We start from the raw sequence: 13831 nt of genomic DNA, 5'->3' as shown, positions 1-13831 counted from the left end.
TACACATAAACACGTACGCACATCCCTATCCCGTAGTCTCGGTGCCTATCAGCGGTGACAAACCTGAATGTAGTGAATGATAAATAGTGGCGCTCCAGCGTCACGCGCAGCACCCCTTCAGTGGCTTTGATTTTAACACCTAGAAATGCCGCAATGTGATCAGATCCACAGCCATCATCACAGAGCACTGCAATGCCTTTCTGGCACGTGAGTGCAGCGACAGGAAGCACTTTAATTAACCTGAAAGATGTCCCTGTGAGTAACAACTCACTCACACACAGGAAGTGTGCCAATTTCTGAATATTTAAAATAACAATGGTTCAGGATGCCAATTTCTTTATTCTCTCAAAAACAGTATACTTGAGTCATTTTATGTGTGTTTATACATAATTTATATGAGGCGATTGATATGTTTGTGGCTTAAGGCTTTTCTGCCTCTAGCCAGAGCTAGATAAGATAGCATATTTAATCTTCAGCATTATCTCCTCCAACAGTTACGTATCTATGCAGAAGTAGAAGTCCGCATGTTGGACCACCTCAGAGTAGTTCACAGCTGCAATGGCATCACACCATCCCACTGTCATGGTTCTCTGGAGAGCACTCTATCCTGAATCTTCTTGATTTTCTCCCAGAGTTGTTTCCAGACTTCCATCAGCCGGAATCTCTTTTTCATCTGAGAAAACCGTCGTCTTCACTGTGCTGCTGCACTCTTGGGAGCCAGAGATACTGAGACACTCAAATATTGGTGGAGAAATCTCTTAGGAACCCTCCTCAAATATGTCAGATTGGTCCATGACATGTTGTGCCACATCCCTCCATTTCTCATCTGGACAAAGCAGCTTCAGGACTCAGCAAGTTGACATTTTGTTGTGGACAGCTGAGTGGAGATATTTCTGGAGACACTCAGCTCTGTGACGATGTATTACCGAGTTGTTCATCAGTCTGCCAAGATCAGCAATCGGTGCTTTAAAGGACTCAAAGGGTGAAGCAGAGAAAGACTGTTGATATTTGTTTGTCCAACCTTTTACTGTTGGCTGAACAGCCCTTACTTCAACATGTCACCATGGCTCTTTTCATGTTTATTATATGTTCACTGGACTGCACCAATAGTGGCCCTGATAGGAGTAGCAGAGACACTGGCATATGTGCTTTTCTTATATGGCTTTTAGCTCAAAACCACATTTGTCAGAATCCATTGTAGCCTATCCTCTTTTAATGCAGCAGTCAATATGAGTATCTCTGTGGGCATCATGGTTTCTCATTTGTGGTGGATGCAGCGAAGAACGGCTCTAAATGGAAGCTGCATTACTGTGCACTGTCACTGCATGAAGCCAAAATGTCTCATACCAGATTTTAGACAGACCTAATCAATATGACTTCCAGTCACAAGCTTCAAAATGAAGCACATTGATTAGGTGATACAGACAACAAAGTGACAGCACATTATTTCTATTTTATTATTGTTATTTTCTTCTCCTCCTTTTAATAATAGAGGGTGCACCAAACTTGGCCATTTTCCAAAATCCGAGCCTTAATATAAATAAATACATTTTCCAGTGCTTTTAATAAACTGCCACTGATTACCAGATTAAACAGATACATGGTTTACTTACAGAGCTGTGATTGTAAAGCCACTGTGCCCATTGTGTGCCCAGTTTGTCCATACTAACCTCATATACCCTCTGCATGTCTACAGTGTAAGCTTACCCACTAAAACAGCACACGATAAACGCTTTCAGATTAAAGCTTCAGATGTGCCTCAGATCCTGTGAGTCCATTTGTGGATGTACCCACTGGTAACCCACACGGGCTCCCCATGGCTTAGCCAATGTAGGGCCCACAGCATTTTTACAACATGGGGCCCCAAGAGGATTGTGTTTGGGAAACCCACTGTGGGCTTGTCCACGCAAAAGCCTATAAAGGCCAATGTGGCAAAACCCACAGAAGTCCCACAGGGTATCCATGAAGGACAGCCCTCGGAGAGCCTGAGGCAGTTTTGGTCCTTGGTGGTCCAATGAGGGCTTTGGTTTATCTTCTAATAGTGGTTTTCTGTTTCTGATTTCTGATACTCATTTTTTAACCTTTTGTTTTTTATATCTGACCTTGATAAATAAATAATAAATGTGTTTATAGAAAGGTATTTCTTTAACAACTAAAAAACACAAGATCTTTCATAATCACACAAAAAATCATTTCCCACATTATCACTTTTTTAGAGGGGTTGACAGATTTGCAGATATTAGAGCTGTCCAGCTTTGGAAACATGCAAAGATTATAAATTTAGGAGTGGTATGGGGCCCTTCTTCACAATATGAAACAAAAAAATTAACACGATCACATTCTATAATGTAGACAGTGGTTTGCATTGATGTGGACAATACATTTCTATAATTTTATTGTCTTATTCTACTTTAAAAGTTAGAGAAACTTTGGTAAAAAGAGAAACTTTGGTCTGCGGTGTAGCATAGCCTGCTGCTGTGAAGAAAGATGAGTTTACCTGAGATGGCTGAGACAACGTTTGAAGGCAACAGGCAGACACACTGCAGCTTTCATCCATTAATGCTCCTGCTTTCTCGCTCTTTTATGGGCAAACTGAAAGATCTGTCGTATTTTGCCTCTAAATAATTCCCCATTATGGGCACATGCCTTACAGCATCTGCACTACAGTCCTAAACTGGTTTAATTTTCCATTGAAAACAATAGGCCTGGCTAATTGATTTTAATGGCTCTCTCCGCGACGATGAGCCCCTTATGACTTGGAGAGAGGTCTTTAAGATTATTATTATTAGTATAATTGCCATTACCCCCACACTTTCCCTTTGCGAATGGGAGACAGAGAAAGAATATCTTTGCCCTTAAGCTGAACAAATAATTATTAGAGACTGGAAACAAACAGACGACCGTCACTCACATGCGCGCCTACACGCACGCACACACACACATAAACTCTCCACCTTTAGAGCAGACCCCCTCCTGGCGACCCTCATTCCCTCCGCCGCCCTCTTCGTGCAGCGTGTGGCTTGTAATTTATGCAAAATTAATTGATACATCTTTTATAATTGATGTGCTGTAAACTTAATGAGTAATTTATGTAATTAGTCAATTAAGGATAATTCCAGCATATGTTCCATATGCCCAGAAGGTGTGCTTTACAACTAGTTATTTGTCCAGGAGTTGGGTGTAGGCGAAGACTGCCGTAGACTACCTAATTAATTTTGTTATGCAGATCAGCCACGGTGTCTATTTAACGGCCCCCTTTGTGAAAACAGATTTAATATTGATCTTTCCCGGGCGTTTTAAGAGGATGCTTTTACCAGCGTTGGCCTCGGAGGGCCTCAGAGTTTCAAATCTCATTTTTCAGGCAACTGCAAAGCAGTTATGCAAGGACAACAAAAACACAGGCGTCTTCATTTAGCTATGCATGTACAAATGTTCAGCGCGATCACATGATGTCTTTAAAATATGCTCTCCATTGACACAGTTGACCTTTTGAGTGGGCTGGAAGGACTGAGACATAACAGGAGAGATACACCGGCTAATTAATTGACACAGTTTTGAATATTCATACCTAATACAGTGAGCTTGCCCTTAATTACATTGCTGGACTTCTCTCTTAGGAGGCTAAATCACGCAAGGCTTAATTATTGTAATGTATTCGAGGGCCCACAGGGGCACCAAGGAAGACAGGAGCCGTCAAGGACCCAGTCATGACACCTGGCCAGAGGAAAAAAAAATAATACAGAGAAGGGGAGCAGCTTTTGTTGTTCTCCACTGAACAGAATTCAGAGCAGGGGATGAAGTTTGTTTACATCCTTGTAGGATTCACCAGAGAGTGTTTGAACAGACAGACAGCCGCCGGACTCCCCTCTCAGCAATTAATCAACAACAGCGCCTCTCTCTCTCTCTCTCTCTCTCTGTATGTGTGTGTGTGTGTTTTGTGCGTGTCTGTGCAAACGCGCTTGTGTAATTGAGAGCAGAGGAGTATAAACGCACTGATGATTGTGCGCAAAGGAAGACATGATTTATTGTTTGCAAAGTCAAAAAGTGCAATCGAGCACATTTAACAAAGAGGTTGTTTTTATTTTTCCAGTCGTTACTATTTTATTTTCTCATGTGAAATGAGCAAAACTGGGATACATAAGTTCACATTTCCTGTCGATGTTATTTCAGTCACTTAGCAGGCGGAGTTTTAATAACTGACGTCTTCATACGCAAAGCATCGAGACCAGGTAATGCCATACTGCAGTTTACAGAGCCTCATGCTGCAGTCACACTCTTTTGGTGGGAGAGGTCAAAGGTCAGGGCGACAAAGATGAGCAGTCACAGAACTTTTGGGGACATGATGAAAGACACTAAAGAGAGCCGTCACTTTAAATACAGTTAAGTGGTTCAAATCTGTCACCGTGCTTTTCTGTCCCTGCCTGTTTTAAGCATATTTGATTGGCAAACAGCAGATTAGAAGAAAGCACCTCCCCTCATTTTTATTCATTTCTTTACCCCCCAGCTCTTCTCTGTTTTGCCCCCCCCCCCCCCCCCCCCATCCACCCACCCACCCCTCAACATCACCACACACACAGCCCTCTGCTCTCTCTTGACGTGTTCCCTAAGTGTCTGGATAATAGATAATAGAGCCGGCGACCTGCGGGGGTCTTACAAAAACGACGCTCGGCGAGTGGGAGCATCGCACAAGAGGAGAGGAGCACACGCCACACACAGACAGCGAGGCAACCCGGCCCCTCTTTAAACCGAGCGGAACTCTGAGCAGATTTTAACTTTTACGCACAGACACCGACTTTTACGCGCATCTTCAAGAGCTACATTTGGCGCAGACACAGAGACAGAGAGGATTTCTTTTGGATGCAAGAACTTCTGAAGGATCTTACCTGACAGCAGCGGGCCTTTCGGTGACACTGTATTATCTTATCTGATGGCTCACATGTTTGGATCAGGTCAGTCAGATGGAGACTGATGGCAAGACTTAGTTAACGCAGTAAAAGAACATTTATTCACTCCAGAACTTTAAAGACGTCTTGTTTTATTTAACAGTGCAAACTTCAAGAAAACAGTTATGCCCCGTCCTGGGAAAAACTCTTACAGCGACCAGAAGCCTCCGTACTCCTACATATCACTGACAGCGATGGCTATCCAGAACTCATCTGACAAGATGCTGCCGCTGAGTGACATTTATAAGTTCATCATGGATCGTTTTCCATACTATCGAGAGAATACCCAGAGGTGGCAGAATTCCCTGCGGCACAACCTGTCGTTTAACGACTGCTTCATCAAAATCCCTCGCCGCCCTGATCAGCCGGGTAAAGGCAGCTTCTGGGCTCTGCACCCAGACTGTGGTGACATGTTTGAAAACGGCAGCTTCCTGAGGAGACGGAAGCGCTTCAAGGTCCTGCGCGCAGAGCATATGACCTGCAAGAGCTCCCCGATGATGCACTACTTCCACCATCACCACCATCCTGGCAGCAAGCTGGGCACAGCATCCGGCCATCACGACCACTCAGCTGCCCCTGCAAGCGTGGGCCGGCTCCCTCACTTCCAGGGTTACGGGGGCATTACATGCGCACAGCCGGGCGGGTTCAAACACCCGTTTGCCATTGAGAACATTATAGGACGGGACTACAAGGGTGTAGTAGCCAGCGGGCTTCCCCTCACCTCGGTCATGCACCACCTGGGTTACCCGGTGCCCCCACAGCTCAGCAGCATGGTCAATTCCATGTGGCCACACGTCGGTATGCTGTCAGAGTCCATGGGCGGCGTACCCGTGCCAGCCTCATCTGAGTATGCGTCCTTCAGTGTGTCAGCAAAAGGCCTATACCACAATGCCAACGGGCAAACCCTACCTGCCGTCCCCGTGCCAATAAAACCGACCCCATCCCTAGGTCCCGTGCCCGGGTTGACGGGGCTGCAGTCCGGCCCGACCCAGCTCTGCTCACCGGCCTCAGTGATGGAGAAAAGCGATCTGCTAGAGGGGAAAGGCAACCCCCTACACCCGGCCCTCCTTCTGTCCTAACCGGGTAAATTTCGGGTTATTTTACACAAACAAGGGAAGACTTGTGATTACATTAAATAAGACAGATCAGGCCTGTGAGAGGCGTCATGCTGCTTAAGTGCAGGGTTGTAAAAAACTGAGATTAACATTGTGCTGTGTGATGAATTTTACATTAGATCCATGTTGAAATCATAATTTCTTTGCACAATTTGTGAGGGCATTTACCACATACTGCAATGTGGCACTGACAAATACAATCAGACGTGTAGACGCTAAACCCAAAGAAAGCTTTGATTTAGGAGACAAATTCTTTCCAAATGCAAACAGACAACAGTTTCTATTTTTTGCTGTTACTCAACTTGTTTTATTTTACTCTCTGGCAGACTAAAGACAAACAGGCCTTCATGGTGTTTTGTTAATTTGGTCTGTTGCACTTTTTGTGTGTTATTTAGCAGTGCATTGAAAGTGTTATGCTTGTATTATATTACACTATTTATCTGCAGATATTTATAAAGAACTTGAAACCGAATCTTTGGTGTTGCACTTTTTTAAAAACATCCAAAATTTTGAGTAGATTTCCTCACATGTTTTCTTTTAGCCATAACCCAATAAATTCCATCAGACTATAACATTTTTTAATAGTTATATATTAAATATTTCATATTGAGACCACCCTCAGCAGGCTTTACATGCCACTTGTTGATTGTTTGTGATTAAATGTGAAATTTAACTCTTGTCTCTTGACTCTTATCGCTACAAGAATATTTTAGATGCTCCTGATACTTGATTAAAATTTAAAACAATATATATTTTACTAAATTTGGCCCCAAGAAGCTTGTTTATTAGGTATTAAAAATCACATAGAAGCTGTTTAGCTTCACTTTAGCGCCTGTTTTTCATTGATCACAAGCGAAGCCCACAGTAAATATTAGACTGTAGGAGGATGGAGTAAATGTTATATTTTAATTTTCACAATTTTAATAATTAAACAAAAAAAAGACAAATATGAAAAACAGCTCCTTACATCTAGCTTGAGCCAAACTGAGTGAAATAAAAATGCTTGAAGTCTTCTAATCACTGTCCACAAATCATCATCGTGACACAAATCACATTACATGCACGCACTGTGTCCAGGAGAGGTCTATATGATCTTCATAAGATGGATATGAGCAACCAGCACTCTGGACTGCAGCTTCACAACTTCAAAAGCAGACAGGGAGATGGGATCAAGTTTGCTCTTTTGTTTGCTCTGTTTAAATGAAGCTTTGAAGCCTCTCCTCCTCTCCAGCAGCACAAAGCACCAGGTTCAGCCCACTGAAAATGACTTATATTTAACCTCCCGTCTCCTGTTTAGCATCCCAAAGGCTCGCACAGCCGACACTATTGTCACACCAGCCTCTGAACAAATAATTGAGATGCACCAGTGGAGGAAAGGCGTGGGAGTAAAAAATTAAAACCTATTTGGGTGTCACTGAGAGCAGAATACACATATAACAGTTATTACCTTCATCTTTTCTTTCCTCATATTTTATCTTCATTTTTAAGCAGATTTTTTGGTACAATTCTCTGTAGTTTTTTCTAACACGTCGTCTTGTCTTTACACACACTTTCTCTGCAGGGTGTGTGTAATTCCTAGTTAAAGGGAAGTGAGTTTTCCATGGCACGGAAAAAGAGTCTGTGTGAACAGTGTGCCTGTAGGTGTGTGTGTGTGTGTGGCTTTAATTCCCTGATCAGCAGGCCTCAATGTCTTTAATAGCCCTCACTGCATTAGTGTATAATTAAATGCCACTAATTAAGACACAATAAGAGGAGTAATAATGCAGCCATTACTACCCTCCATGATCCTCTGTCTTCACAACACTGGAGTCAGATGCCTCTGGAATCATAATATCACATGAGGTGTCCTGATGTGTTCATGTGCAGTGTAATAGGAGGTGTATGTGCAGCTTCATTTTACAAGGTAAAACATTTTATCAGCACATGTTGGATTATTTTAAGCTGTTATTTCTGGAACACTGTTGGTATGCAGGTTTCTGCTGCATGCTGCATCTGTGTGTGCTTGCTTTTGTTTGAGATAATACACAAAACAGGTACACAAAATAGATGTCATGTAAATGTAATTCTTACTATGACTTAGGACTTAGGTGTGCATATTCTAATCATCATTTTAAGCAGAAAAATACAAATAATAAGGATTTGGCAAATTTAATTTAAAATCAACATCCTCAAACTGAATTATAAAGTTAGCAAGGTACATAAATGACATATTCTTTCAGAGTGGTTACTCCGTAAAGAAAACGTCCACTCTACTGTGCTCCAAAGCTAAAAAATATGATTACAGTCCTGAGATGATTCAGCTTTCCTTAAAAACATAAAAATAACAATAGACATTAAATTATAATTATTAAAATGATTTTCTGGCTGTTTTCTTAAGATGCAAAATCTATAATTGTAAGTGGGGAAGTTTGTTTTTTCTCTCCACTCTTATCATCAGTGCAGCAGTTTGCTGAAGATAGAAACAAAGGGGAGGACAGGTAAACTAATAAATAGTACTGGTTTTAGTAACTTTGTGTAAAAGTTGACTCACATGCGTCCATCACAGCAACACTCTGGATGTTAACATTAATTCTCATTTGGACAACAAATGTAATTTCACACTAAAAGAGTTGAATCACTGATGAAGGAGTACCTGACATTAATATGAAAGAACTCTTAATTCATGGAAAAAGTGTTCATTATGTGGAATATGAGTTTAAAAATGAATAATTGGAATCTTATGAATGAATAAAACATTCAGGTCAGAGGTGTTTTACTGTCAGCCCTCTGAAACGTAACGTTAAGGTCTTGAATAGATGATGACACATTAGCGGTAATTACCCACACTTCTCAGGGGCCAGGGTGGCAAATTCTACATGCGTCTTTCTTAATGATCATCAGGAGCAGGCCATCATGATGAGCGGCTTAAATCACCCGATCTGATCTGCCATTTACACTCACTCAGGCACACATACAAACCTTAAATATTATTCTTTGTTCCAGACCGTGGTCTTTTATTCAATATATCGGGAACATCAGCAGACAGAAATTTCTTCTAATTTCTTTAAACCTATAATTGCCATACAAGGATTCCTTGTTCAGTCACAGCTTGACTGATCATTAAAAACATGAGCGGAGCCACTCCAACTATAAAACTACATTACTGCAGCAAGTCATTGTGTCACAGAGAGCAGAAATCAAACTTCATTATCAAAAGTTCAAACTGCAGAATTTGAATGGTTAAATGTGTCAAGCTTTGTAACCACACAGTTCTGTCATGACACATGAAAACAAAACATAACTGCAGAAAGAAAGACAGTAGGAGCCTGACCCTCTGTCGTCACCGCACCAGGCTCACTCACAAACCTAATGAAGCTGTCCTTAATTTGATGACCCCTGACCTCTACTCTCAAGAGAGCTGTAAACATCAAAACAGGGAAGAAGCGGAGAGAGACGCTGGCTAAGTATAAATATATTTAAGTAAACTGATTTGTATTAAATCCTTCACATACAAGACAATATCAAAACAGTCCTAACTCAAAATGCATTCTATTTATTAATACATTACGAGCAGTAAACATTAGATTATGCATTATATTCTTAATCCAAACAAAAATAACTGACTTTCTGTTGTTTAGTGTAAAATGTTCATTGATGACTGCAAATATAAGTATCTTGGATTGTTCCACCTGGATGGTATAAATTTAAGTATTTTCACTTAATCAGTTAATTAACAATTTGATATATGACACATAAAACTTATTCAGAGATTATGATGTTAACGAAGAGCTTAATTAAATGTGTATTAGAGAAAACCGGTAGCAAAGGAGTCACTTAAGGATAATTAAATGTGCTAATTAATAACCTTATTATCCTGTCATAAATTTAAGTTAACAAACTTGATTTTTATGGCTCTAGATATTACATTCCATTTGTCATTCACAATACAAAACTCATTAGTTAAATTAGCACCTAAAAGCCCTAAAACCCGTCACACCAATTGGAAAAAGGACTGTCGGAAAACTCAAAAAGTTTAGTTCCCAACAAAAAGGTGACCCATGAGCTCCATTTATTCCAGCTTCATCTCACAGTCCTCACATGCAGCTGATACTTTTCACTGTGTGCTTAAACTGAGAGAGCTTTCCACGGTACAGTTACAATCACTTATTGTAATACTGTGTTTGATTCACTGCAAGCAGGCAGCCGGCATACGGCTTCATCTGCTCTTATCTTGATGTAATAGTCGCCATGCTAAATTCATTGCGGGACCAGAGGACAGTCATCTGGCACGTGTCGACAGGAGTCAGCATCGACCAATGAAAAGACCATCTGAGGGGAATTAGCATACTGGCATCAGGCCTGCAGACAGAGAGAAGCTGTCAGGGGAGTGAATCCTAACGACAGGTCACTCCTGACCTCTGCACGTCGCTGTAACTCTTCTCTGTCCTTTCTCCATGAGCTCTCACATTCTATTAATGTTATCAGGGCCATCCATCAGTTTACTGCCTCTCCAAAATATTCTAAACACTTTCCTTCTTCCATACACTGGAAGGCCCTCCTCTTCCTCCTAAAAATTTACTCAATGATTCACTGATCTAGGGTCAGATTTTATCTGTCCCCATGGTTGAAATGCATTGTCTGTGCTCTGTCCTCAGAGGTCCAGGACACAGCTCATATCATCTTCAATCTGCCATCTATCTTTATTGGCCCAAGTTATTGCACTTTATTAGGCATTATTACTCTTAATTATAAATTTAAAAGAGGTCAGCGGTTCACCCATTCTGGCCTCCTTCCCACTGTTTCTCCTCTGCGACTTCCCCACTGCCGCACTTTCTCTGTGGAGTTCAGACAAAGAAGTTCTGTGGCCAAAAAACTTCAGCAGTTTCACTAGAGGTTAAGTGCTCTGTGAGAGAATGAGCGCCCGCAGGCTGGTCTGAATCCTCAATAACAGAGATTAAAGTGAACTGGAAATTAAGAAGTGTGTCATCACGTCAGCTCTATCCCTGATGAATTTGTGCTTAACATTTTTTTTATACAATGTCAAAACATAATAACTGGCACTGTTACAGGGAAAGCCCAACAACAAAGGTTTGATTTATTAAAATTGCCTGGATCAAGAAAAAAACACTTGTTGGTACTAAGATATAATTGCAAAGTCTCAAAATAATTCTAAAATTATTCGATGGCGACCTGTGATTATATTATATTGACAGAAAGGTACAGCAGGCTATACTCATCTGTGACAGAACTATGTAGTTTATCATGTTTAAGAATAGTGCATTATTTTTTTCATGTATTAATAATCATAAAGAGAACCTTAATCCAGCAGAAGTCAGTTTAAAATGACATATATTCTTTACAATGGAACATGTCTTAGCCACCACATTGACTTGTTTGATTGATCTTTGATCATCAGGCACCAGAAGTCTTTTCTGCCGCATTGAGCAACTGAACTGAATCAGCAAGAGCACATTACACTCATTTTTCTTACTGAGCAAGTTAAAAAAAAACAGAGCTGAAGTTTCTATTGTTCCTTCGCTGTGAAGAAGGAAGGCTGAAAGTTCACTTTTAGCCCCAAGCAGGCGGGTTAGCAGGATGAAGTTACAGCCTTTAGAAGGCATCATTTATAACGATAACTGTACACAAAGTGGCTGTAATAAAGTGTCTGCTTTCCTTTTGGTCAATATTGGGTTAATTGTCAGATAATAAAATGAATCCTTCATAAAGGAGGCCACAAGTCAGCCGGCTCCTCTGCAGCTGGGAATAACTTCAGTTTAGGTCTGAATACATGTTTTCCTGATGCACCACAGTGAGTGAGCGCAGACATTAACAATAATAAAATACAGTATTAGAATCAATCCCTGCTCCAGTGAGAAGGCGTTCGATTACAGAGCACTTCAAACAAATACACTGTAATATATACTCACTGTATTAATGCTTTTAAAATGCTAGGAGCAGCATGGTTCAACACAACAATACAGATTATTATGAATAAGTTAGTAAGTCTTTTATAGGCTGAATCGAATGCAAAGAGGATTTTTTGTTAAGACCTTTAAGGCATCACAGTTGATTAGTTAACATAGTGTTCTACACACTGAATTAACAAAATGAAGCCCACTAAATAAAAATGAATGATTATTTTTTTTTTAAAAAAAGCAGACCTCCAGAACAAAAAGGTTTTTAACACTAATGCACTTGGAAGCGTTTGGCAGCAATGTACCATCCTCTCGTTAGCGTTAATTGCAGCTGGGACAGCGGTTAAAGGCAAGGTCCTCCTCTGACTCCCGATCATTTATCTCTCCATTACACAGAGCACTCTGGGTTTTTATTGGCGTAATAAAGTTGATCTTCACTACCACAAAAAGCCTCCTGACCCCTGGCTGCTCTGGAGGATATTCTTTCTGACACACACACACACACACACACACACACACACACAGGCCTGATTTGGGTTCTCATGTCGTCTTTCATTAGAACAATAAGACGGGATCATTTTAATTAAGCAAAGGAAAGATGGCTCTGATTTGAGTTTTCAGTTGCTGAATGTATGGACACATCTGATTAACCTTTTAAAACTGCATTATTATTTTAAAAACTTTGTTAAATAATGCAAATAATACTTTACTGAAAAATATCAACTGGTGTAATATGTCACTAATAAATTAAACCAGACAAACAGTAGCTGGAACTTAGGGTAGTAATAAATCTAATGCATGTCTGCCCTCTTGTGGTGGGAAAAGTTATTGCACAAAGGCCGGTTATTTCTTTCCTTATCTGATCAACCAGTGCCTTGAAAGCCTGATAAAGATCTGCACTTACACCTAATAAAGGTGACTGTGGGGCCAAATGTAAACATATTGTACTAAGTAAATCCGATTTGAAATGTAAATTTGTTAATATTAACCAGGAGATTAGATTAATGTAGGGAGCCAGACATACAATCATGATTGATTGTGTGCCTGGTGTATTTTATTTCCTGGTGTTTTCCCCCCTGTTTGATTGTGCTCTCAGCACTAATTTTGTGCCTTGACCTGCGCTCCTTTTTGCTACCTGGTGTTTGTTCTGTTTGGTCACCTCTGTGTTTGCTGCTGTCCCTGAGTTTCTTCAGCATGTGATGTTGGTCTGTTGTGTTGGTTCTGAACTTGGTAGTTTTGCTTTTGAACTTTCTGGCTTTTGTTGGACATTTTAGCTTTTGTTTTGGGTCTACCTTTTACAAACTCTAAAACATAATGAGCCGTTAGTTGTGAGTTTAGGTGGGAAAACCTCATCAAACTGACTTATGGAGCAGTCAAACAGACATCAGGTCAGTTGTGTGTCTGGGCACCAGCTGTTTGAAGGTTAGTGGGTCTTTGAGGTGCTGTCTGTACACATGGTGTGCTCCTGCCTTTGAAAGGGCTTTGAACAAGAGGTCAGCTCTCAAAAGCAGATTATATTTATTTATATTTATGAAGACCACATCCCAGTGTAGTCTATATATAATATACTTTATGCTGCAGCTTCTTTTATTTACAGAATGTTTCTCCATACTGATACAAAAATGACGTCACGTTGCTGTGGCACAACTGAATGCGCTTGAATGAACCCAGATCTGATTAGTTTACAATAACCAGTGACTTGTATGTGTTACGTGTTTTCCTGCGTGTATGCACGCATATTGAATTCTTTCTGATGCACACGGGGGCGGCAGACCAGTGATGCACAGTCTCCACTCACCTTTAAAATCAGTCTCTGATGCATCTGTCACACACATACAGACCTTTGTTCAGACAAAGACACATCACAGCCTTAAAGGTA

At 40.8% G+C, this 13831-nt stretch overlaps 1 protein-coding gene across 1 annotated transcript; it reads left to right on the top strand.

Annotated features, from left to right (window-relative positions):
- Window positions 1-5068: 5068 nt before the first annotated feature.
- foxb2 (forkhead box B2) lies at window positions 5069-6022 on the top strand. The gene has a single exon (XM_028413469.1). The coding sequence runs from the start codon at window positions 5069-5071 to the stop codon at window positions 6020-6022; it is 954 nt and encodes a 317-aa protein (XP_028269270.1).
- Window positions 6023-13831: the final 7809 nt, after the last annotated feature.

Source organism: Parambassis ranga, chromosome 9 (assembly GCF_900634625.1).
Source record: "Parambassis ranga chromosome 9, fParRan2.1, whole genome shotgun sequence".
Classification (NCBI taxonomy): Eukaryota; Metazoa; Chordata; class Actinopteri; family Ambassidae; genus Parambassis; species Parambassis ranga.
This window is presented reverse-complemented; position numbering and strand designations above follow the sequence as displayed.